Consider the following 26,747-nt stretch of genomic DNA (forward strand, 5'->3'; position numbering starts at 1 on the left):
TGACAGAGTGAAACCCTGTCTCAAAAAAAAAAAAAAAAAAAAAAAAAAAAAGGAAAAGAAACTATAATAAAAATAATACATGGATACTTTCTTAAAAATTCAGACACTTGAGAAAGTTGAGTAAAATATAAAAGGACTTAATTTGGAGGTCATTGCCTTAGTTATAAAATAGAACCTTTCTGCTTAGAATTTCTGTCTCTCCTACTCCCTGTTTGTAAAGATTTTCTTTTGTGACTTCAGTCAAATTTCATACTTTTAAATGTTTTTGTTAATTTTATTCTTAGTATTTTTTTCCTAAACAGTATTTTTGTTCCATTATAATTTTTTCAGTGGTTAGCTGAGGTATAGGAAAGTTGTCTTTTTTATTGTATGTTAATCTTATAACCCATAACTCCAGAACTTTCTTACTAGCCTCTGGTAGTTTTTTTTAGTTGGTTAAGATTTTCTAGGAAGAAAATCATTGGCAAATATTGCGAGCGTTGTCTCTTACAGTGTCTGTTTTATTTTCCTTGTGCTAGTAGGCTGGCAAAGACTTCCAGGAGAGTGTTAAGAGAATAGTGGAATACAGGTCAGCTTTGCATTTTTCTTGGCTTGAGCAAAAGATCTTCTAATGTTTCATCATTAAATAAGTTTTCTGTAGGTATCTAATTGATTAAGAAAACTTTCTTATGATCCACCACTTTTTAAAATGAATATGTATGTTCAAACTAAAGATATATATAGAGAGAAATATATGTGTGTGCTTGTGTGCATGTGAGTGTATAAACTTTAAGTCATCCTCTCAAAGTTCCTGAAGTAAAATTCTATTTTGTTGTTTTATGTGGAATTTTATATTTTATTTAAATTTTTATATTTATATATTTAAAATTTTGCATGAAATGGCCAAGCGGGGTTTAATATAAAATGGAAACAGGGTTTATCTCAGAAATTTTGTGGCTAAATTCCTTGTATCCCATCTTATCTAGGGATGTTGTTTGTTTCAAGTTTCTACCTTGAGAGTAGCCTGTCATTTTCTTTTTTGTGTGCTGCTTTGCCTAGTTGACATTTTGGCTTTATGTGCTCCTGTTGAATGCATTGGGAAATTTTCTTCTTTCTGTGTCCTAGAATAGCTTCTTTAAGAGAGGAATTTTTGATATTTGGGGCAGATTGCTTGGGGCTTGTTCTTTTTTTTTTTTTTTTTTTCTTTTGAGAGAGGGTCTCACTCTGTCCCCAAAACTGGAGTGGAGTGCAGTGGTGTGATCATGGCTCATTGCAGTCTCTACCTCCTGAGTAGCTGAGACTATAGGCAGATGTCACCACTCCCACTAATTTTTGTATTTTTTGTGGAGACGGGGTTTCGCCATGTTGCTCGTGCTAGTCTTGAACTCCTGAACTTAGCCATTTGCCCACCTCAGCCTCCCAAAGTGCTGGGATTACAAATGTAAGCCACCGCGCCTGGCGAGACTGGTACTTTAGAACTGGATTTTTTACTAACTTTTCTATTTCTTTGTGTTTCAGTTACGATAGTTTTTTTTCTTTTTTTTTTTTTTTGAGACGGAGTCTCTGTCGCCCAGGCTGGAATGCAGTGGCCGGATCTCAGCTCACTGCAAGCTCCATCTTCCGGGTTCCCGCCATTCTCCTGCCTCAGCCTCCGGAGTAGCTGGGACTACAGGCGCCCGCCACCTCGCCCGGCTAGTTTTTTGTATTTTTTAGTAGGGACGCGGTTTCACCGTGTTAGCCAGGATGGTCTCGATCTCCTGACCTCGTGATCCGCCCATCTCGGCCTCCCAAAGTGCTGGGATTACAGGCTTGAGCCACCGCGCCCGGCCACGATAGTTTTTATTATCCTAGAAAACATCCATTTTCCAGACTTTAAAATTTGCTGCATAAAATTATACATACTTTCTCTTGTTTAAAAAAAAGTCCTTATCTATTTAGCAAATATATTTTGTAATTATGTTGATTTCTGTTTTCTCTCTTTTTGTTTTTCCTTACACTTGCCAGAGGTTTGTCTGTTTTCTTTGGTTTTTTTCAAGTACCTTCTTTTGGTTTCATTGATAATCTACATTTTGTTTTATCTAAATTTAATACATTTTAAATTTTATTAATTCATGATATTTATTTTGCACTTTTTCTAGCTTTTTATATTGTATGTTTTGTTCATTTAATTTTTATTTTTACATCTTGCAATTTAAGGCCATTATTTTTCATTGGTTACAGCTTTGGCTGCATCCCTTAGATTTTCTTATATACGGCTATCACTGTCATTTATTTGTGTATTGTTTTAAATGTTATTTTTGCATTCTTGTTTAGTTTAAGAGTTACTTAAAACACTGTTTTTACATTTCCGCTTTAGTAAAATGTTTTTCATGTTGGCAGTGCTAATGTGATTTTGTTTTTGCCATTTTATTTTATTGCATTCTGAGTGGGGAAATGGCACTGATATTTCCTACTTTGGGGGTAATCTAGTAGGATTTTTAAAAATGCTTAGTTTTTTTTTAAGCATTTTGTATGCATTTGGAAATAATGAATACTATTTCTCTATTATTATTTTTTTTTAATTTTTTTGAGATGGAGTCTCACTCTGTCACTCAGGCTGGAGTGTAGAGGCGTGATCTCAGCTCACTGCAACCTCTGGCTCCCGGTTTCAAGCAGTCTTCCCATCTCAGCCTCCCAAGTAGCTGGGGTCACAAACATGCACCACGAACCCGGCTAATTTTTGCTTTTTTAAGTAGAGTTGGAGTTCCATCATTTTGGCCAGCCTCGTCTCGAATTCCTGACCTCAACTGATCTGCCTGCCTGAGCCTCCCAAACTGCTGGATTACAGGCATGAGCCACTGCACCCGGCCTATTTTCCCTATTTTAATACATTCAACCTTTTATTACTTATTTTCATTCTAATTGATTTAAATTTCTGAGAGATATTTGTTCTAGTCTTCTACTTTGATTATGGATTTACCAACTGCTCAGGGTATTTGTATTTTAAAAAATATACCTCAAAGCTATATCATAAATGATTGGAAGTTCATGAATATTTTGTATTTTTGGTGGACTATAAGTTTCATCAATATGAAATATCCAACTTTTTTCTTTTTTTACATTTTTGCCTTAGATTAGCTTTCAATGTATAGTAACGTTCTCTACATGCTTTCTTTTTGTAGATTTTATATTACATATATTTTATATCTTTTTATTTTTCATATTGTCTGTTTTATTTTTGATGGTTTGTTATACACAGCATTTAGCTTTATATTTTTCTAGCCTAATGTGACAGCCACTGTAACTTAATTGAGGAAGATAATATCCAAATAAACATAGTTTAATTTTCTTTTTTTCCTTGGCTTGATCACAATTCGTTTGTTTTATATTTTTTGCTGCTTTAAAATAAAAAGTCTTTACTTTTTTTTTTCCTAATGGTACAGGAATTATACATCTTATTTCTTGTGAAAGTTATTCTTGCATTTCTAACTCACGTATTTCAAGTTATATATCTCTATTAAAGTCTAAAGTTGTTCGGTGTCTGTATCTTTCCTAAAAAAGATGATGGAGAGTCTTAGCATATTTTTAATTACTCAGTTTCTCCCTGTGTTCCTCCCCTTAACCTCTCATGTTGAGGTTGATATGTTTCCTTTTTGGCTTTTTAAATTGTATCAACATCACATAGATTCTGCTAGCGTTTCCTTGCCCCATCTTGCTAATTTTTGTGGACCATGTTGTTCTCTTTTTTGGGGTTTATTTGTCATTATGCAGTTCTGTATCCTTATGTAATGTTTTTCAGAAATGTGGGGGTATAAATTTTCAGAGTCTTTACATTTTCTAAATTGCCTGTAGTTATTTAGCTCACCTTTTTGAATGCAAGTTTGGCTACATAAAAAATTTGAGCTTTAAAGCCTTGTATCCCCTTTTTCTGTCACAGTTTTGTTCTGGCTTGCCTTGCAGCTCTAAATATAGTACCCCAATTAATTACCCGGATTATTGCATCAGACCCCACTCCAGCTCCACGTATGTGTTGACCCTAGGATTGCAGCATCCTGGATTTAGCTCTGTTTCCTTGCAGTCTTCTTGATTATCTGCTGCTTTTTGGCTCGTGATTTATTTATTATTCCTCTATAGAGCAAATCCATCTACTTTTATCTTTAAGAATAATTCAAAATTGTTGGTACACCAAAGGTACTCTTCCTTATTTTCTGGCACTATTTGGCATGCATATCTCTTCTAACTTCACACACACACATACACATACACCCAGTATCATTTATGACATATGAGTTTAGAGGAAAAGTAGAAGCTTATGTTTAATCTACCATCCCAAGCCAACCCCTTTACATGGAACTTTACACATTCTAAATGCTTTCAAATACAGTACTTTATAAGGAAGGAGATGATCTTATTCTCCTTTTATAAATTAGAAAACTGAGAGGTTACAAGGCATTTTATTTATTTATTCTTTCATTTATTTCTCCATTAATCCATTGGCTAAATTTGTATTGATTATCTGCTATGTATAAGCAGCCCTCAGTGCCAGGGACACAAAACCCCAGCTTCCAGGACCTCACAGCTGAGAATGGAAGCAAGTGAGTAACAATAGAGACTTGTGACGATAATTTCAGCATCGGGTGGACTTCAGCTCCATGCATGTTTGAGACATGTGCTAGGTGCAGAGGAACCTAAGGAGAGGCGTCTCTATGTCAGACTTCCCAGTGGAAGTGTTGAGGAGTGTTTCCCGGTGGAAGTGTTGTCATTGATTAAAATCCACGCTGTAAATGTAGACATGAGTTGACTGCTATGCTCTTGGTATCTAGTAAAGTGCCTGGTCCCTGGTTGGCACTTAAAAAAAAAAAATAAGTGAATGAACAAACAAAGCTTCCTTGGCTCTCACCAAAGCACTCCTTTTGTTCTAACACATGTGATAGTCTCCATGATTTCTTTATTTCTCCAAGCATCTCTATGAGGAGGTACAGTGAGCATCTGCTGTCCACAAAGGAAGAGGCCAAGGCTGCGGGGAGTTAAGTGTCTTGTCTGAGGAGGCTTGGATCCCAGGTTCCTCTGACTCCCTACAGGCAAGACTCTTGCTGGCCCTATGGCCCCCTCATCCAGGTTATTTTAGCCTCTTTTTTCAAACTCTTTCCTGCCCTCTGAACATATTTCTACCAAGACCAAGTATCACAAACTAATGAAGAGGTGTAACTGGCTGCCTCCTGGAGGAGGTATTAAGAAGCATACAATGGCCAAAGTGGAGGAGGAATAAAAATACCTCCAGGGACCTCAATAATACCAAAATAGCTGGTCACCCCATGTATGTCTAAGCTTTGATACAGCCTTTCTACATGACATGTTCATTTGGAATTATATTAGACATTCAGGTTTGAATCAGGGCAGGTCACTTGGAATGTCTCAATTCAATGCAAAAGTTATAAAAAAAGTAACATTCCCCCCCAAGCAAGTACATAGCATAGTACAAAACATTCTCAAAAACTTTGTAAAGGAAACACATTTTACAGTTTAACTCACACCTACTTAACTTCCTTCTCCTCTCTCTCCTGTGCTCTGTTCATTCTTTCCCTACTTAGTAACTGGCTCTTAGTTAATATTTTCATGGTCTCAGCCCCACACCTTTTTGTTGGTCTCTTTTTTGTTTAAATTGATTTTATTCCTATCTAAGGAGACACTTTCATCCTTTTTTTCATGCCTTGAGGCCTCATTAGATCACCGCACTCTAATTTTGTTGGGGGAGAGTTGTCATTTGCACTATATGTACAGTCTGAGTATCCTAAAATTCTTGTTTTGAGAAAAGCATCCTTGTGGTGAGCAGCCCATTTCGAACTAGGAGGACTGGCTAAGGTGCTCACTTAGGCTCTTTGTAGTTTTGTTCAGTTGGTTGAGTGTTTCTATGTTGTATCTATCTGTCTGTCTGTCTATCTATCTGTCTGTCTGTCTCTCTGTCTGTCTATCGATCTACCTACCTACCTACCTACCTGTCTATGCATTGAGCCCAGGCTGGAGCATTGGTGCAATCACACTTCACCGTCCCCTTGACCTCCCAGACTCAGGTGATCCTCTCACCTTAGCCTCTCAAGTAGCTGGGACCACAGGTGTGCACCACCATACTTGGGTAAATTTTTTTTTTCTATTTTATTTTCTGTAGAGACCGAGTCTTGCTGTGTTGCTTAGGCTGGTTTCAAACTCCTGGGCTCAAGCAATCCTCCTGCCTCAGCCCCACAGAGTGCTGGGATCACAGTCATGAGCCGTTGTGCTCAGACTTCTCTTTTTAACATAATGTTGAGATTGGGGATCAGACTGTACTGGTTGTGGGTAAAGCTATTGCAGCACTCCAACTCTGAAGTCCTGTCCTCCACGATGGGATGGCCAGGCCTGGGACCTGAACCCAATGTTGGAGGCAGCGGCAACTTCCCGTTGATCCATTGCAGAATACATTTTAAAACACACACACACCCACAAACACAAACAAATAAAACTTTGATTTTCACTTCTTAATTGAAAGCTAAAAATGCACAGCTCTTTTCTGCAGATTGACAAGCTGATGTTTGAGCACTAGCCAAAGAACCCAGTTTAGTAAACTGCTGAATTTTGACATTTATAAACATTTAATGAATACATTTTTATTTATGTCAGCTTAAAAAATACAGCTGCTGATATCTGCCCCCCCTACCCCCGACAACTTTTTTTGTCTTAATGCCAAAATTAGAATATTTAAATATTTTAAAATTTCCTGGTGAGCACCTGTGCAGGTGTGAGGGCAGCGTGAATTCACAGGGAGAATGTATGATGTTGGTTATCTTGATGTGCTTGTGGGGAATGTGTATTTCCTTGTAAGGAATGTCACGTGCCACCTGATTCTCTTTCATGGACCTCAGCCACTTTCACCTTGACTTGAAAAGGAAACCAGCATTGTGGTACAGGGGCCAAAGGGACACATTTGTAGCCTGTCCTCAAATCAAGTGGGACTTCTGTTTCTTTCCCTGACCATCTGCTTGACCTTCAGTCTGGTGTCTCCAAGGAGCATGTCTCGCTGGCAGTTTAAAAAATTCTCTTACACTGAGAAAGAGATAAAATATAAATCTTAAAGAAATCAGTAGATTTTTAACTCCACTGCTGGTGTTGAGGAGAGAGTTCTAGTCTCAATCTCTCTTCTTAAGTATCAAAATGTGTAGAATTTACATTATTGACATGTCAAACTTTTTGTGCTTTTTCATTATGGAAGGTTTCAATACACACAAAAATAGAGTATTATAAGATGTGCTACTGTATTCATTATCCAGTTTCAACAGATGTCACCATTTTCCCAGTCTTTTGTTATATAGCATCCCATTCACTTTATGTTCCTGAAATATTTTAAGGCAAAGCCTCGACAGCATATTATTTCACCTATAAATAATTCGGGAGCATCTCTAACAATTAAGCCCCCTCCTTTGTTTTACATAGCCATGGTGCCATATTGCAGCTAGCAAGACAATCAGGAATTCTTAATAGCATACTGAGACGTTCCTCAGTTGTCTCACAAATGCCTTTTTACAACTGGTGTGTTTGAATCAGAATCCAAACCAGGTTCACACATTGCATGTGATTATCATGACTTTGAAGTCTTCTTAAAATCTACAACATGGCCAGTCTCCCTCTTTTTAAATATTAAAACTGGGTTCATTTTCCTGTAGAAAGCCCACATTATGGATTTGGCTGATTGCTGCTTTGTGGTGTCATACACCACGTTCATCTGTTCTCCGTACTTCCTATAAGCTGATACTTGCAATTAGGGCAAGCTTGTCTAATCCGTGGCCCATGGGACACATGTGGCCCAACACAAATTTGAAAACGTTCTTAAAACACTATGGGTTTTTTTGTGTTATTTGTTTTGTTTTGTTTTTAGAAGACCAATTCTGTTTGCAGTGTGTGAATGTTCTAGGTGAGGGTGGGTTAATGGGGAGAGTGAGACTAACATAACATCTATAAATGTCATGACTTTTTGTTGTTGTTGTTATTGTTTGTTTTGTTTTTGGAGATGGAGTCTCCCTCTGTCACCCAGGCTGGAGTGCAGTGGCGTGATCTCAGCTCACTGCAATCTCCATCTCCTGAGTCCAAGTGATTCTCCTGACTCAGCCTCCCAAGTAACTGGGATTACAGGCGTATGACACTATGCCCTGCTAATTTTTGTATTTTTAGTAGAGATGGGGTTTCTCTCTATTGGCCAGGCTGGTCTCGAACTCCTGACCTCAGGTGATCCCCCTGCCTCAGCCTCTCCCAGTGCTGGGATTACAGGCATGAGCCACCGCGTGCGGCTGAAAACACTTTGAGGTTTTTTCATGGGTAATCTTGGATATGTTATTTGCTTCATTCAAGAGATAGTATGTGGCTGTTCATGTCTCACAATGCTTAGATTGTTCAGTGAGTTCATGTGCTGCCCACCAGATCTCCCTAATACAGAGTTTTACATTGTCTTTCACCTGTTTGTTTTAGTATCTATTAATGGTTATTTCATTGGCAGTTGCAAAATAGCCATAAGTAAATTGATTTAATTAAGCTTCTTCTCTTTTCTAAATCTTATCTAGAGTTTGACTATCTGTTAATCATTCATTTTGCATATTTTACAGCTTTTTGGGCGTATTTTACATTCTATCTTCTGTTTGAATATATAGAATGCCTTGCAAACCTCACTCATTTCACTAGAAGAGGCAAGTGTTTAAATCCTACTCTTCTAATTTATTTCCTTGTTCATGTTTTCCTGCACATTCATAAATGAGGAGGACGTTGATTTGTCAGTTATCTTCAGTGCTTAGAATAGTTGCTGAAACGTGACAAGAATGTTTATGGAAGAAATTACCTTATGGGTTGTACATGTCCTCTAAAGACATCATATATACTCCTACATTGCATTGGTGAAGGGGCCACCAAACAGCAGAATCCTGAAACTTGGTTGAACTATGAAAATGTTCTTTTTTTTTTTTTTGAGACGGAGTATTGCTCTGTCGCCCAGGCTGGAGAGCAGTGGCACGATCTCAGCTCACTGCAAGCTCCACCTCCCGAGTTCACTCCACCTCCTGGGTTCACACCATTCTCCTGCCTCAACCTCCTGAGTAGCTGGGACTACAGGCGCCCACCACCATGCCCGGCTAATTTTTTGTCTTTTTAGTAGAGGCGGGGTTTCACCACGTTAGCCAGGATGGTCTCGATCTCCTGACCTCGTGATCTGCCCGCCTCGGCCTCCCAAATTGCTGGAATTACAGGGGTGAGCCACTGTGCCCAGCCAAAAATGTTCTTGATACGTTATAATTTCCTCAACCCCTTTACCCAGCATTGGCCATTCAGGCAAAGGAATAGGAGTTTCAAGGCTTGCACTGTATGTTTGCAGAAGGAGGGAGGATGGCAGATAGGTTTGTGTGTGTTGGGATGGAGGAAGTATACAAATAAACCAATTAATATCAATTGTTTTTATGTGTTTATTACACATACACACACTCACATACACATAAGCACACATAATTAATCACACCCATGAACACATGTCCACAGCTGGTCTACACCAGATTGCCCTGACAATTTTAGAGCTGTGTGCTGAGAAATTTTTTGGCTTTGAATGTACAAGACGTATTATGGAGCAAAGATCGCCTTGGCCCTAAGGGAGATGATTTTCATCTCTACCACATGAGTAAAACCTGGGTGGTTGAACCATAAATTATTTTGGGTATATCGAACTTTCTTCAAATAACACTTAAAATTAAATGTCCAGGTAAGTAATTTTCAAATCAAAACAACTAAAATTGTTAATAGTTATGATCATGCTTATATACATATTGAAATGTATATGCATATGAAAATGTGTATATAAGCATGCTCTTCAGTAAAGCCAAAAATGACCATGGAGCAAACATACGAAAATGCTCCCCAGCAATGAAAAAAATGACTCTATGGCAAACAATAAAGTAAAATGCTACACCGTCTTCCTGTAGAGGACCCACTAGGTTTGGACAAACTGGCTGTACTCAAATACATGTGCCAAAATTGAACAGGCTAGGTGTGAATATTCTAAGGCAATTGAAAGACACTTTTTCTTTAAATAGGTTTAGGTGTTGACATTATCTCTAAAAGTAATTAAAAGATGATTGACATAGTAAATTTTCTTTTAAGCCATGCCTTTAAGCACATTGTAGGAAAAGGACTGTTAAACGCCACCGTCTCTTATTTAGAACCCTTGGGGCCATAGTTATTTCAGAATTTAAGAATCATTTGCATTTTATGAAGTTAATATGGTGTATATAACATGTCCTGTGTAACTCCCCAGTGAAGTCTGAAACAGCCACAGTGTATATGTAGATTATTTCTATAGCAAAACATATGAATAGATACACCTAGTAAGACAAAAACTGTGGATATGTAGATATTCTCACATTAGTTCAGGTTTTGTCACAAACTACAGCTTTCAAACCTTCTGGAATTTTATAGTTGAGGGCGAGAGATTGTGAACCTTCAAATGAACAAATAAATATCTACCTTTTCTGAAGAAAAACAAAAGCCAAATAACAAATAAATCAAGAATCACTTTTCACAAAGGTTTTTAAATCCCTCAAATGAATGTCTTCCTTCTTTCAGTTCACAGAAGATTTAGAAATACAAAATAAAGAAGGCCTATCCACAGTCAACATATATGTGTGTGTGTATGTGTGTATATGTGTGTGTGTGTGTATAAACAATTTTACAATTAGTTCCTGCCATACAAAAAACATTAGTTTTTTTTTTTTTTTTGAGATGGAGTTTTGCTCTTATTGCCCAGGCTGGAGTGCAGTGGCGCGATTTCAGCTCAGTGCAACCTCTGCCTTCCAGGTTCAAGTGATTTTCCTGCCTCATCCTCCTGAGAGCTGGAATAACAGGCGTGCATCTTTTTTTTTTTTTTTTTTTGTATTTTTAGTAGAGATGGGGTTTCACCATGTTGGACAGGCTGGTCTTGAACTCCTGACCTCAGGTGATCCACTCACCTCGGCCTCCCAAAGTGCTGGGATCATAGGCATGAGCCACTGTGCCCAACCAAAACTTCAGATTTGTATCTTGTTTGTCCCTCAAAGCCTATTAGTTGAAAGGCTGATGGACTCACTGTAAGGTCCATTGTTGGTTGGTGGAGAGCATTAGGGAGCTGGCTTTTGGCAGATGAGGAAAACAGCATGATTACTGCTTTGTGCCACTCTGCTTTGCAGAATTGACCCACTCCGAAGTTGTTCTCACTCCATGGCAATGCAGGCATTTATCCAGTGCTTCTGCAAGAAATAATTTGGGCAAAAGCAGTAAGGAAGTAAGCCTTAACAGAAAAGTGGGACCCAGCAAGAGTAGAATCTACACATCTGCTAAGCCCAGCCATCATATATATATATATTTTTTTTTTTTTTTGGAGATGGAGTCTCACCCTGTCACCCAGGCTGGAGTGCAGTGGCATGATCTCGGCTCACTGCAACCTCCGCCTCCCGAGTTCAGGCGATTCTCCTGCCTCAGCCTCTTGAGTAGCTGGGACTACAGGTGCATGCCACCACGCCTGGCTCATTTTTTGTATTTTTAGTTGAGACAGGGTTTTACCGTAGTAGCCAGGATGGTCTCGATCTCCTGACCTTGTGATCTGCCCGTCTCAGTTCCCAAAGTGCTGGGATTACAGGCATGAGCCACCGTGCCCAGCCCTTACATATTTTTAATGTACATTAGTAAATTATAAATAATGACAGTCTCCATGTGGAAAATGAAAATCAACTTAGCTTACAGATTTTTAAAAATTGGTCAGGTGGTCTTGTCTCATATATATAGACTTTGAAAGATTTCAGTACATTCTATAGAAGGCTCTCGAGTATCTGATAGACTCCCCTGGCAGCTTTCACCTGGTGTGTGCGTGCACAGACATAATCAACTTAGTCTTTATCCTGCAGTAAAAAAAGTTCGAGAGAGGTTTCTGAAATGAAGATAATCTTTGTTCTGCCTTTCGCTACTACCTAAAGTTACCTTGCGGGACTCTGTGAAGTTACTCAGGTTATGTTTTTTATAACAAATATAAACCACAGAATTTGCCGAAATGAGAAATATTCTGATGAACATCATGATTTGACTGAGGATGGAGGAATTGTAGAGAATGGTTAAACTTGAAGATACTTTGTAGGAAAACAGGTCATATGCTACAGATGCTACTTTTAAAAACATGCTTTTTCATTAAATGTAAATTTACCACATTGTTTTATTTATCTTCATTAATTTAATAAAACTACTGCTAGGCTTTTCTAAATTTTCACAGATATAATGTTACCATAGGCATCTGTGCACACATATTTTTGTATACTTGTCCAGTATTATCCATAGAGTTAAAATTTTTAACTTGAAAATTCTAAGTCAGAGGCATATGCTTTTAATATTTTGCAGTACATTTTAACTTGCCTTCCAGGAAGTTTATACCAGATTACATTCCCATTAGCTATATATGAAAGTGAACTTCCTCACTGGCAGTTGAAAATTTGTCTTATTTTAAATTTGCCAAATAGCTTGTCATATATTTATTGCCAAATTTCAAATTCATTCCTTTTATAAAGGAGTGGTTCATGTTCCTCCTCCCCAGTCTATTTAGTTTTATTCTTATTACAATGTAAGAGCTTTTTATTTATTAAGAATATTTATCTTTTCATTAAATATTTGTTTAAAATATTTTTGTTCAACTTTTCTTTGTGTGGATTGGATAATGCTTTTATTTTTATTTATTTATTTATTTAGAGACAGACTCTCACTCTGTCTAGGCTGGAGTACAGTGGCACGATCTTGGCTCACTGCAAACTTCGCCTCCTGGGTTCATGCAATTCTCCTGCCTCAGCCTCTTGAGTAGCTCGGATTAAAGGCATGCACCACCACAACTGGCTAATTTTTGTACTTTTAATAGAGACATGGGGTTTCGCCATGTTGTCCAGGCTGGTCTTGAACTCCTGACCTCAAGTGATCCACCCACCTCGGCCTCCCAAAGTGCTGAGATTACAAGCATGAGCTACCACGCCCAGCTGGGTAATGTTTTGAAAAACAAGTATGTACTCTGGGTCCCAATATGTTCTAATTTTTCTAGCGCTAATATCATAGCTAACAAAGGCCATCTCTATTTAATTGCTTATATTTTATTCTCAGGCTTTCATGTTTTAACCTTTGCATTTAAATGTATTTTAGTATAAAGTGTGAAGCAAAAATGTAAATTTTCCCCCTTAAATGCTAAACAAACTTTAGTTACCATTTATTGAATAATTTATCATTTTCTCATTGATTTTTTTTTTTTTTTTTTGCAATGACAACTTTGCCATAAATCTCTCTGTAATATTTCCTGATCAGGCAACAGCAACACATCGCTTTAATTTACCTTGTTTAAAATGTATATATTCTCAACTTACATCTTTGTAAAAATTGTCTTAACTATTATCATACATTAATATTCCAGATAAACTTTAGAATTCGTGTCTTCTCTACCCTATTCATTTTTCTGTCTTTGGAATTTGTTTGAATTTGCATTAAAGTCTCCTTTAATTTTGAGTCATCCAATCACATTTATGCAAGTACTTTCCTGGGAAATATTTGTGTGAAAAGATTTTCTTTTAAAAATTGATATACAAGATTATTTCGGTCTTTTAAAAGTGTTTATACTGCTGAATCCTTTCATGATTTTTGTTAAACTGGCTTGTGAACTAGTTCAGCAAGTCAGTGTCGTATGCTGAATATCTAAATATATTTATAATGAGAAATATAAGAAAACATAATAAGAATATTTCTCTCTTACATCCGTGGAGAGAAAATAGAATATTTATAAATGCAAATGCTCTACAATTACTGTAAGGAAACTTAAAGATCACAGTCCTGTTCTAACTCTGTAAAGTTATTTGCTTGTTTGTTTGTTATTTTAATAGCATCTTTCTCATAAACATTTAAGGCTGGTTATAATGTTATGTGTGTGAATATTGAGTAAACCGAATGATTGGAGGCCAGTTATTTTTACAAAGATTTTATGGAATAAGCAAGTTAGGAATGGATTTCAAAAAAGGGACATTGGAGCCCAAAGGTCAAGGTCAGATACATGTTTTCTTCTTTTCTTTTTCCTTTCTTCTTCTCTTCCTCCTTCTCCTCCCTCCTACCCTTCCCTTCCCTTCCCTTCCCCTTCCCTTCTTCCTTCCCTTCCTCCCTCCCTCCCTCCCTCCCTCCCTCCCTCCCTCCCTTCCTTCCTTCCTTCCTTCCTTCCTTCCCTCCCTCCCTCCCTCCCTCCCTCCCTCCCTCCCTCCCTTCCTTCCTTCCTTCCCTCCCTCCCTCCCTCCCTCCCTCCCTCCCTCCCTCCCTTCCCTCCCTCCCTCCCTCCCTCCCTCCCTCCCTTCCTTCCTTCCTTCCTTCCTTCCTTCCTTCCTTCCTTCCTTCCCTCACTCCCTCCCTCCCTCCCTCCCTCCCTTCCTTCCTTCCTTCCTTCCCTCCCTCCCTCCCTCCCTCCCTCCCTCCTTCCCTCCCTCCCTCCCTCCCTCCCTCCCTCCCTCCCTCTCTCTCTCCCTCCCTCCTCCTTCTTCTTCCTTCTTCTTCTTCTTTTTTTTTTTTTTTGGAGACAAAGTCTCATTCTCTTGCCCAGGCTGGAGTGCAGTGGTGCCATCATAACTCACCGCAGCCTCCAACTCCTGAACTCTTGAGCTGAAGTGATCCTCCCACCTTGGTCTCTGAAAATGCTGGGATTACAGGCATGAACCACCATACCTGGCCATTTTCTTTGAACTAGAGCTAAAATTCTGAAACTGGCAGTCATTGGAGATAAGACAGGAAAAGGCAGTTGGGAGGCTCCAAGCATGTGATTTCAGGATTAGCATGAGTTGATTACTGAAAATTTCAGATGTGAGATTTCCAGGAACAGTGTGAATCCAGAAGATGTAAGAAAGATGAGTGGAGTTCACACAGTTTGGTTATTCATGCATCTTCAAATATTTTTCAAATAATCTTGGGTGGATACTTCACTTATTTCTGCCTCAGGCCACCTTATTTGTAAAGCAGTATTAGTAGAATCCCCTCCTTGAGGGGTTATTAGTATTAAATAAGTTGCATAGCCAACAGCCTGAAACATACCAAGCACTGTATGGATATTTGCTGTTATTTGTATGATTGCTGCCATTTACTGAGTGGCATGTGTGTGCTGGTGCTTGAGACTCCACAATGAGGACATTCCCTCCCACATCTGCCTGTAATGCCAAGGCCTTGTGATAAGGGAGTGGCCTGAAGCCCGGGCTAGGGAAGCTGACCTCCCCAGCTATGTTGGGGAAGGAGTCTCAAGTAAATGACAGCTGACCAGTCCTCAGGGTTGTTTGGAAGTGGCTTCTCTGCTGTGGAATGGGAAGAAAGGGTCTTCCAGGAAGAGGGGTTAGCCTTTGTAAAAGTGCAGAGAAACGTTTGTCTGAGCTAGAGAGTAATTAGGAAACTGTGAGCAATTCCATATGACTCTGACTATAGGTAGGCTGCAGGGATGGGAAGAGACAGATGAGGACTGTCTTCCCAGTGCCTAGAACAGTGCCTGGCTCATAGTAGGTGTTCAGTGCATCTTAGTGGAGAAATGTGTGAAAGAGGAAGGAGAGGGCTGGGAGGTAGATTCCTACTAGATTGGCCATGGGTAGAGCTGGGGGCTCAGCATTTTCGAGCTCTGAAGTTTTGTCTGCTTGAAGGAATAGGAGCAGCTCTGGATTTTAGGAGAGCAATTCTGTCCACAGTGCACCAGTGTTCTAGGTGAGGCTGGATGATGGAGAGAGAGAAGTCTGAAGATAGCATCCATAAATCTCATGACAGTTCTACCCCAGCAGTGTAATTGAACATTGAGAATATGTCCTATACCTTTCTTTTAGAAAAGGGGTTAGCAGGCCAGGTGTGGTGGCTCACACCTGTAATCCCAGCACTTTGGGAGGCCAACACAGGTGGATCACGAGGTCAAGAGATTGAAACCATCCTGGCCAACATGGTGAAACCCCATCTCTACTAAAATACAAAAATTAGCTGGGCATAGTGGTGTGCACCTGTAGTGCCGGCTACTCAGGAAGCTGAGGCAGGAGAATCGCTTGAACCTGGGAGTCGGAGGTTGCAGTGGGCCAAGATCGTGCCACTGCACTCTAGCCTGGCAGCAGAGAGACTTCTCTCAAAAAGAAAGAGGGGGAGGGCGGTTAGCAAATTATGACTTAAGGCTAAGTCCAACCAACAGCCTCTTTTTATTAATAAAGTTTTACTGGAACACTGTCTGACCTGTTTATTTACATATTATGCACGGTTGATATAGTATGACAATGGCAGAGTTGGGAGTTTGCAACAGAGACCATATAGCCAGCAAAGACTAAAATATTTTCTATCTGGTCCTTTAAAAAAATGTTTTGTGACCTCAGTCTTAGAAGATTGTTTTTAGGTATTTAATTGTGCCATTCTGGAAAAGTTGACATTGTCGGAAGAGTTCAGACAAATTGATGCATGCATAGTCTAAGAAAAATTGGGCCATATCACTTCCTATGAAGAAACACACCGAAATTTTTATTCAATTCTTAAGTTGTTGTCTTGGTTATCTAAGTTCTATCTCTAGTCTCCGATGGCTATTTTTGTGGCTTTGACCCTAGCTGACCCAGCCTATTGTCAGTAGTTAAGAAGGTAGAATCCAAGTGCTCAATATCATGTTAAGACTTCCTTGCTACCTACTAAGGGGAGTCATTTTTTTAGCCAGCCGTTTTAAGTTCTCCTAACCTATTTCATATGCTGTGTTCCCACAGTAACCATTCCCTTCTCTTGCTGTTTCTTTGTCCTCTCTCCTTCTGTGTTTCTTCTACTGAATTATATGGCACTACTGAATCTGTTTCTCCTGAGCAGTGCCTGCATTATCCCAACTGTTCCAAATTCTTTTTAGAACAGGGCCCTTTGGGTGAATGATGAACCATTTAATAGCCCTATGTATTGTAGAAATTTCACCATTTTCAACCAAACCTGTCATAGGTAAGAACAAAAGTAAGCCATCATGTGTCTAGAAAAACAACTGATTTTCTCACAGACGTTACAAGTTCTTACTCTTCAAATGTACTTTAAAGGACTGAGAGTGTAATTAGGAATCAGCAGAAGTTTTGTGGAAAAGATGCGTTGAGCCTTTTGCATATTAAGGATCAAATTTTACGTCTTATATGAAGCATTCACGAGGTAATGTTCTTAAAAAAAAAACCACTCCAGAGGCACAGGAGGAACGCTGAGGACAGGGCTGAATATAGAGATGGAGGAATTACGTGTCTGCTGGGGTAGAGATGGAGAAGGCATGTTTACACTAGTGATGGTTGAAATCATGCAAGCATCTTCCATAGCTAATAAATTATCTTATCCAGTTGGCCTGTACCGAGGGCATATTGTGTACTGGGGCCCGTTCTGTTGGATGCCAGGAATGCAAAGATGATTGGAGTTCACTTTCTGCCCTTGAGGATCTCACAGATTAGAAAGGAGAAAAAAGAGTTACTTTCCACACAATGCTATAAATGTTACAACAGATGAATTTTTCAGATGAAATGAAAGGAAACGTCTAGAGGGAAGAGGACTGAAATGGAAGAAGACTGGGGGAAAAGAAATAATAATAAAGAAAAAGAAAAAGAATTTGAACCTTTTTAGAGAATATGATTGACCCCATTGTGGAGATCAAGATTAGAGATGAGTGGCAGGCAGCTGTGGAGAGCAGAGGTGGAGGTAGTAGGAAGATCAGACTGAAGAACTGAGATTTCAGTTGTCCAAGCGGGCATGCTGTTTTACAGTCTCACGTGTCTTGGGCCTATTGGAAACTTATATAATCTTTCTATGCATGACTTATATATCATACATCGTATCACTTCATCCAAATTTATAACACATTCTGTATTAGTATATAGTAAGATTTTTAAATATACAACATATTTAAAAATACTCCTTACAATTAATCCTCAGTAAGTGCTAGGAACTTTGCTAAGCACTTTGTATTATCTAACTGAATTCTTACCATGGGTAGGCATTCTTATACAACATTTCTCAGACAAGGAACTTTGCCCACCAAGGTTAGACAGATTGTCCAGGATTATCCACGGGGTAAGTTGCACTCACACCATGGTTTGTCTGACCATACTTAATTAGATGGACTCCTATGGAGTAAATTTTAGGATAAGCTCTTGACTTAAAAATGAGCCTTCTAATGGTTGAGGGAGGGGGAGAAAAACCAAGTACACAGAAGATAGCCGGGGAGTGTGGAGCAGAGAACTAGCATAGGCTTTGAAGTCAAACCTAACTGAATTCCCAGCTTGGCTCCACTGCTTGCCAGCCACATGACATTTGTCAGGTCACATAACCACTCTGAATGTCCCTATCTGTACATTGGGGTTTGTATCATCTGCCTTGTTAGCATGTAAAGGATCTGCACCTGTGCCTGGCACTCAGTGGACCCTGTGACTTGTAGCTGCTGCTGCTCCTACTACACCTACCATCCTTGCCACTCTTCTTATATTCACATCCATCCTCCTCCTCATACTACTATTACTATCTATGCTAATAGTATGGTGGTTATTGTTAGCAGCAGTAGTAGTTGGAATGACTCAAAGATAAGATTTATGCTAAAAAACAGAAGCACAGTAGTTATTTAAGCCCTCGATTTGATCAATAGCATTAGTTCTGCATTTACTTCAATATTTAGTGAGCATTTGCCATGGCAGGTCTCTGTGCCAGGGGCAGGTGTGGGACGTTAAAACATGAAGAAGTCATTTCCTCTTTTAGCTGCTATATCCACTAGTTTGACCTTTACGCCATACACTCTTGGTCAGATATTCAAGAAAGAATCTTGGGAGGTAAAATGTTAGTGCTCATCAAGTTCTGACTGGCTTGAAGCTGTGCATAGCTTTGGAAGGAAGGTCAGGACTTAAATAATTTCAGGATGAGTTGAAGATTACATTGAGCATTTACTGCTTCTCCAGATAATGTTTCCGCCCATCATGTGATGGATGTGTCGCCTTATTTACAAGTGCAGATTGTTAGTGGGATACTTTGTTTTAGTGATATCTTACAGAGTTGGGCATTAGGCTATAATTGAGCTTCTGTGTGGGGTGCTGAGTAGGCCACATGACCCTGGTCCCTGTCTCCAGGGAGGCCAATTACATAAAAATGGCTGCCATATTGCTCAGAGGGGCAGATATTTACAACGACCTTGAAATGGAACTTCTACCCAATATGATGAAGACTGATTTGTGGCAGTTTGATATGCCTTTATTTTGCTAAAATAGCAACCTGGCCAAATATATTTTTCAGCACATTTATTATAGCTACATGTTTATATTTATAGCAAAAGTGTTGCTAATTCCCTAGTATATTAACAGGTCGTATTCAAATTGTTCTATTTTTACTTTGGCACAGAATTGCTGAAGGAAACATTTTTAAGGCAAGTAGTGATTATAGCATATCGACTCACTACATAGTGAATTATATATTAAATGAACTTCCTGAACTGAGAAGGAGCTTAAACTGACAAAGAAGATAGTTATCTTAAATTTTGTATTGCTTACATAAGATTTCTTCAAATCCATTTTTTATTATAGGTTACTGATTGCCTCAATGTTTTCTTTTTGCTAAATTTCTACCTTCCCACCAACAAATATAATCCCCCTTTTAATATGTAATAGATAACCTGGGATTCCAGAATGGATTTTCAGAAACCATCAGAAAACCTCCTCGCTTTAGTGTATACAATAAATAATATATTCTTTTTTAAAAAATATGAGAGTCAAATAGGTATATGCATAAATCTTGCCAACCCTTGGGCAGTTATAATTTCCATACCAAAATGCATGAGTCTTTACTTGACTATTACTCTGTTATACATTAAGTACTAGTTACCATGGCAACCTTTGCATCACATTATAACATTTAAATATAAGGTGTTGTGTTTCCTTATGAGGAAAGACAATGTATTTGAATTTTTGAATGTTTGGTGAAATACAATCACTACTAAAATAAATAATTTTGTGTAAGGCAGTTGAATTATTTGGGAATTACGTACATTTCCAACCAAACCTATGGAGTGTGTTCATTTTTATTTTTATTTTTTTGTGATTTCTTGGAGAAGTAAAATACATTTTTTTAAAACAGCACTTGATAAGTATCACATAAAAGTTCATTAAATGCCTATAATTGCCCTTGTAAGTGGCAAAACACAAAATTGAAAGATAGTTGAGGTTATTTATTAGTGACTAATACTTTAGCAAGAGTTCAAATGTAACATCACAAGATTTATGAAATTCTATCCCATATAATGCATTTCTTATTTTTGTATGTCTAGTTGGCTAACTGTAACTAGTTTTGATCATACCTATAGTTGAATTAACAGTAGCAATTTGCTCATGCGTGCAAAAGCAAAATTAAAGGAGCCACTGAACTCATCCTTGTGGCAGTTTCAGGAACATGGCCACTTAAATTTAATTATGGAGATTGTTGGGCAATTTCTTTATTAAATATGGAAAAAACCTAGTCATTTCTTGTTGCCAGCGTAGCTCTAGGCCATGAGGCTGTCATCGTTGTTATGTAGACTCCCATATATAACTCATTTTTAGCTTTTTGTAGTAACTTTTCCAGATTATTATCACAGCTTGTACTTTTTTATCTGAAAATAGATAATCTAATGATCACTCATAACTTTTGATGCATCTTTTCAATAATAATCAGTGGATTGTAATATGGGACTATTTTGTGTTGGACATAAGGAAGAGGTAAGCTCTGTGCTGGACTCTGGCTCTGCAGAACGTTTTACATATGTTGTTTCATCTATTCCTGATAACGCTATGATAGAGCTCTTATTAGTCCCTTTTTACAGAGGAAGAAAATACGGTTTAGAGCAGTTGCATAACTAACCCCCAACTGCATTGTCTGTATTTCTTTGAGCTAAGGTTTAACCAGATTGGTGTGACCTTAAAGTCCTCCCTCTTTCCTTAATAGATTTGAATTCTACTTCTGACTTGTTACAGACACAGTGTGCATTACATGTTTAATGTAGAAATAAAAAACACTGACAAAAAGCCTTTTAAAATATTTGCTAAATAATAATTTCAATAATTTGCATTTCTCTACAGCACAGCGGTCTTTTAGGTTCCTGATTTGCAAGATATCTTACTCTTTGTAAGTTGCCCAAGTCCTCTTTTGTTGAAACCAAGCATAGGACAGAAACGAAAATAAATTATAAAGGTGTACTCTTGGAATCAGGAATGAAGACTGTCCAAAGACTGACCTTCAGTTTTGAGCTTTGAAGTTCAAAAGTGGACAGGTGGAAATATTGTGTTCTTCATTGCCCTTTGGTGCGAGATATATTCTAGGTTGCAGAGTATGTGCCAACAGCAGCAAAATTATCGCCCTCCTCCTGCTACTGTAGTAAGTCAGCAATGGCCCTTCTGTGGTCAGAATGGCAAATTCAGCAGCAACTATTCGACAGGGATTTACAGAAACTTCCCCATGGCTGTTAGGAATCTTATTCAGCAGTGTCTTTGAAAACCCGATTCTGTGCAGAATTAACTATGTAGAAATGACCTCAGTTGTGATAAAAGGTATTTTAAACAAATCTAATTTGTAATTTCACTGAATGTGTGTTTTGCATTTAACGCCACAAAGTCTGGTAGATACCTACACATGTATTTTGCATTCATAAGTTTTACAGTGGTTCAGAATTTTTTTTCCGTATTAAAATTTTTAAAAATCCTGGCTTTATAGAGTCAGTTAACCATACAAAGCCACTATACATCACTTAGGTTTGTGATGAAAGAATGGAATTGCAGCTGTGTGAGTACTAGAATACCCAAACATGAATTAGACTCACAAGCATTTGGCAATAGTTCAGAAAAGGAGCTTAATCTGGTTTCATCTGAGACTGCTTTTCTCTGTTCTGCAGCATCCCCCCAAGATGTTGTGTCTGATACCAGATCACAACGTAATGGGAGTGACGCAGAATCGAGAAAGCCCTGAGAAACCAGGGGCACATTTGCTTTTCTCCAGAGAGTTTCTTTCTCCTACTTCTTTTTTCCCTCTCCCACGTTCCAACTCTGAAATTCAAGGTCATTCACCTATTAGATGCATTAATTATAAGCCAAAAAAGCAGTATTCATCGTACTGTGATCTCAGTCATATCTATAATTAAGTGTAAATATAATCTTCCCTTTTAGAAATGTACCACCCACCCATTACATTTAAAGTGCTGACTGAAATGAAATAATAGTTCAGAGCAAGATGATTTTAGTTTAACAAGAAAAAAGTTGATAATTTAAGCTTCAAGCAGGGAGTTCTATTTTTGATTACCATTCAGTTATAAATCTAATTTGAGATATATGCTGCTTTTCTGTTACTCAAGTTTAATTCATGGTTTGCTTTCTTGGTTGTATAAGCAAAGTGCAGTGGTTGATCAAGGTTGTTAAGAAGCTCCCCCGAAACGGAATGGGGGCAGAGTTGAGAATGTGTTCGAAAGACATTCTGAGACCCATATCTGATGTAAAACAAACAAATCTGATGTAAAACAAACAACCAAATTTTAATTGAAAAAGACACTTAGAGAGTGCTGTATTTGGGGATTTGAATGGCCAAGTTAGGAATGGCCATTTGCAGGGGAATTGGCTGCAGAGGGTGAACCCCAAAACATTGCAAACTGGTTGACAAAGTCGGTGTGTTTTATTCGTTGGTTATGGTATTGTAAGTCTTTTGGGAAAAAAAATAGGAGCGAGTAAGGGGAAGGGCTTGTCTCATCACACTGTGGACAGTTAAGTAAAATGCTAAACTATGGGTTTAAGATTTACAGGTTAGCTCTGCCAGATGCCACATCTGCCTCCAGTGTTTCCTGGCAGATTCGGGCAGCCTATTACTGGGACCCAGCATAACCGCAGAACATGAGCTTGCACAATGTGAAAAACCTAAAACCATTATAATCCTGTTTAAGGCTAGGATGAATTTGCCCATTTGAAAGCAGATGTAGTTTTCAAGCTTAACTTTTATCAAGCATAAACTTGTCTTTAGATATATATATAATATATATATATACACACACACACACACACACATATATGCAGGTAAATTCATAATATAAATGAATACCTTATCCATTTTGTGCAAAATTTAATTTAAATCACACGCTGTTCACTTTTTAAAATTCGTAAACTCAGATTTTTCAGCCAGTGGAAAATTTATCTTTCTCATCGCTACAGAGAGTTAAGTATGTGACGTAAAGGCCAAACAATAGTAAATGGTCATTGTTCACTTTATAAGTATACTCTATAATAAGAACACATATATTTTTATCTTCATTTTCCCTAAGGAGGTGTTTAGGGCCCCCTTAAATGTGAGGAAATGTTTATTTTGTTGCTTTAGAAGAATGATTCTATTGTCCAAGGGAGAAAGAAATAGGAACAAACAGGTCTAAGGAGAAAGAAACAGGAATGTGCTTTGTGAAAAAAATAAAGATTAACAGGAACCACTAAAGGTTTGTAAGTGCTATCTGGTCCTAGTACTATGTTACTGCACATAGTCCTTGCGCCTGCATATATAACAGTTAGATGTGTGATTTATTATGACTAGCCCATGAAATTATTTTCTTTTAAATTAACAACAGTAAGGTCAACCACAGCCTGTAGCTGTTTTGTAGTTATCATTTTATATTTTTCACAGCTCCATTGTGAATGCTGCTAAAAGACAGTGTAGCAAGTGTGTGTTTTTAGATTGACCCCTTGAATGCATTTAATTTCTTGAGAGTGAAAACCTTTGCCACCAGGACCAAGAAGAATTAACCAGTGGTTAAACTCATTTAAAAACACAAGCAAGCATTTCAACGTATTTGCTCAGCCCTTTTCTGAATATTTTATATACTTCTAGAAAAAGGAAAATGAAGAAATAGGGGTGATTTGTGTCTAGAATACGAAGTTATTTTCAAACTCCTTTCCAATGAAATGAAGACTCATTTGTGGATTTACCAAACTGTAAGGAGGTTGTAATTTCAAATCATTCACAGCTTTATTGATGGAAATTTCGAAGAAAACTTGGACACAGACTTCACTATAACTTTCTTTGTTAATAAGAAATGCCAAGAGTGAAATTTATGCTGAAATTCAAACATTTTTGAATGCCACTCCTAAATGATGAATTATTTGTTACTAGATTTCTGATTTATACAAAACTTTATTATAATAAGCCTTATGTTTTAGTTTGCATTGTGTAGTGTTTTAATATGTCTCTTAGGTTCAAAAGAGGCAATAGCTGAGCATATAGATGTCAGATTTTTATCTGATAAATCTGGTTTTATCAGGTATTTATGTGGTAAACATTAAGATACTAGCAATGAGTTTATTACTCAAAATGTGCTTTCAATCTGAAATCTCATCCTTGAAGTTGTATTTTGAAGTAATGTTTATTACATATCTCTTGAAAAAGTCTTGAGCTGGAATCAGTAAAGGCGAGCTTGTCAGCAGCTGATTAGTCCTTTATATATGACTCATCCAACACTCAGAAAAACCCCTTGGAATAGAGAGGTTCTCTTTATGATATTTAGCTATATGGCAGTGGAAAGGGGAGGTTTGAATTTTTGATTTTCCAGCTTATGGGTCATATTTGACCAACTGCTTTCACTAGAAGACATGCCACTTTGTTGAGCTATTTAGGAATCAAAAAGACTGTCTTAATTTAAAACAAGGACGCTTTGTTTTAGTTGGTGACTGCCTTGTGAAATTTTTCAGTTCTCAGCGGGTTAACCAGGGAACAGGGGCAGAGTCATAATTGGCCTATTTAGAGTATTTTGCATGTGAATAGTGTGTTAGTGAAGCATCCCTAAGTCTGTTGTGAGTGACATGGTGATTAGAATTTAGATTAGGGAAAACACATTCTGTACTTTATCAAGGACAGTAATTAGTTCAGTCAGTAAAAGTTGATTACAAGTAACGATAAAGTTAGATTTTTAGTACTTAATTTTAAAATTTCTTTATTAAACAGTAAATTTGTTCTTAATATAAATGGTACTATCTACTCTTGTTTTATTGCATATCAGAATAATTAAAAGAACAATGTGCTCAATGCAGAGTATAATCAGACGATTTATATATTATGGGTAAGTTTCTATGTAGTTTTTAGAAAATGTAATATTATATATAATCTTTCTGATGTCATCATTTTTAAAAGTTTAATGATTGTCACACTGATAGGTTATTGTGGAAGTTTTCTAGTGTTCAGGTAAATGTTCAATCTGTGGGATGTGTCTTAGCTTCCGATAGACCTCAAGGGAGCATTCTGAAGTCCTTTGTGGCTGTTAGCGTGGAATATCTGCTATTTCTGTAATTTTGAGAGTTAGTGTGAGGATTTGAATTTCCTCTTGTTTCAGTTGGCATTTTCTCTTCTGTGGGTGCTATGACAGTTCGTGGAGAATCATGATATACAGTACAGGGAGGCAGGGTTCTCAGTCGAGTTCATAGGCTACGCTCACTCCCAGTGCGTGCAGCCGGGGGAAGTTGTGTGCGCTCACAAAATGAGATTCTTCTTGTTAAGGAAGGGGATGAATAGCTCCCAGATAAGAGCCTAAGTCTAGAGAAAGGAAACATTAGTCTTATATAAATGCCATTTGTTTTGTGAAATTAAAACGTGAGTCATCTTAAAAAACTTAAAAAAAATATTGTTTAAAGGGAATCATCTACTTTCCTTCTAAAAGTAAAGAATTAAAAATTCACAAACTTTGTGATAGCTTCTTAGACTGCCTTTCTTTTGAGTTTTTGTTTTGTTTTAACTGTCTCAGCTTAGCAGATGCCATTTGCTTTATTGCATTGGTTTAAGTGCTAACAATCAGTTGGGAGGTGGTGAAAGTAAAAAATTAACCTTATATGTTTCTTTTCCCTTTTTAACCTTTTAGCAGAGTCTCCTTGGAGGTGACATGGATATGGGCAACCCAGGAACCCTTTCGCCCACCAAACCTGGTTCCCAGTACTATCAGTATTCTAGCAATAATCCCCGAAGGAGGCCTCTTCACAGTAGTGCCATGGGTAAGGTATTCCTTTGTTTGAATGCCTGAGGGATGATTATGCCTTTTTCTTTTTTTCTTTCTTTCTTTAAAATATCGCCCCCTCATCCTACCTCGCACCCCCAAAAAACCATAAAATTTGGCTCAGTTGTCATCCTGGAGACTTCACCCCAGTACACTGAGTAGGTATGTTAACAACTTATGGTAGCAGAACTTTTTTGGTGTCTGCTTATTTCTAGTTTTCTCTTGGCTGCACCCATAAGGAAGCTTTTAAAAGATCAAAGTAGCAAAAAGTTAAATGTCTTCATTTTTAAGAACAAGGCAGCATTTGATTTCTGCTAGTATCAGATGTGATCATGGTAACTACAGTTTGCTAAGGTAATGATTTAAGGAAATGTGGTATCATCTAGAAGTCTTTGTGGTTTAATCTATCTTAGTTAGGAAGATGGGCATTTGGGAGCTGACAGCATCTTCATTTTCTTTCAGAGGTACAGACAAAGAAAGTTCGAAAAGTTCCTCCAGGTTTGCCATCTTCAGTAAGTACTGCTTGTTTCTGCTTTGTATATTGCTTATTTTGTTCTGTTTTGTATCGATGGGAAGGAGATAGAAGTAAATGAGTTTCCATGCGCCCAGAGCAGCATGTTTATCTAGAAGGTGGATGAGGTAGAAATGACCTGCACATCCAGCCACCTGACCCACATTGGAGTGATTAATTTCTCCTCCTGGAAGTTATGTTGATATTCAGCAGGTTAAGCTCTAAAGA

At 37.9% G+C, this 26,747-nt stretch overlaps 1 protein-coding gene across 48 annotated transcripts in view; it reads left to right on the top strand.

Moving 5' to 3' along the window:
• TCF4 (transcription factor 4) overlaps nucleotides 1-26,747 on the top strand; it is a 364,163-nt gene that overhangs the window by 214,071 nt on the left and 123,345 nt on the right. For 26 of the 48 annotated variants that reach the window (XM_005586614.5, XM_074022483.1, XM_005586617.5 and 23 more), the window contains 2 exons: nucleotides 25,877-26,006; nucleotides 26,471-26,520. In XM_005586614.5, the coding sequence (XP_005586671.1) occupies nucleotides 25,877-26,006; nucleotides 26,471-26,520 (180 nt within the window). The remainder of the gene's footprint in view (nucleotides 1-25,876; nucleotides 26,007-26,470; nucleotides 26,521-26,747) is intronic. The other 22 variants (XM_074022481.1, XM_074022486.1, XM_074022487.1 and 19 more) reach the window with 1 other exon arrangement.

This window comes from Macaca fascicularis, chromosome 18 (genome assembly GCF_037993035.2).
Source record: "Macaca fascicularis isolate 582-1 chromosome 18, T2T-MFA8v1.1".
In the NCBI taxonomy this organism is placed as follows: domain Eukaryota; kingdom Metazoa; phylum Chordata; class Mammalia; order Primates; family Cercopithecidae; genus Macaca; species Macaca fascicularis.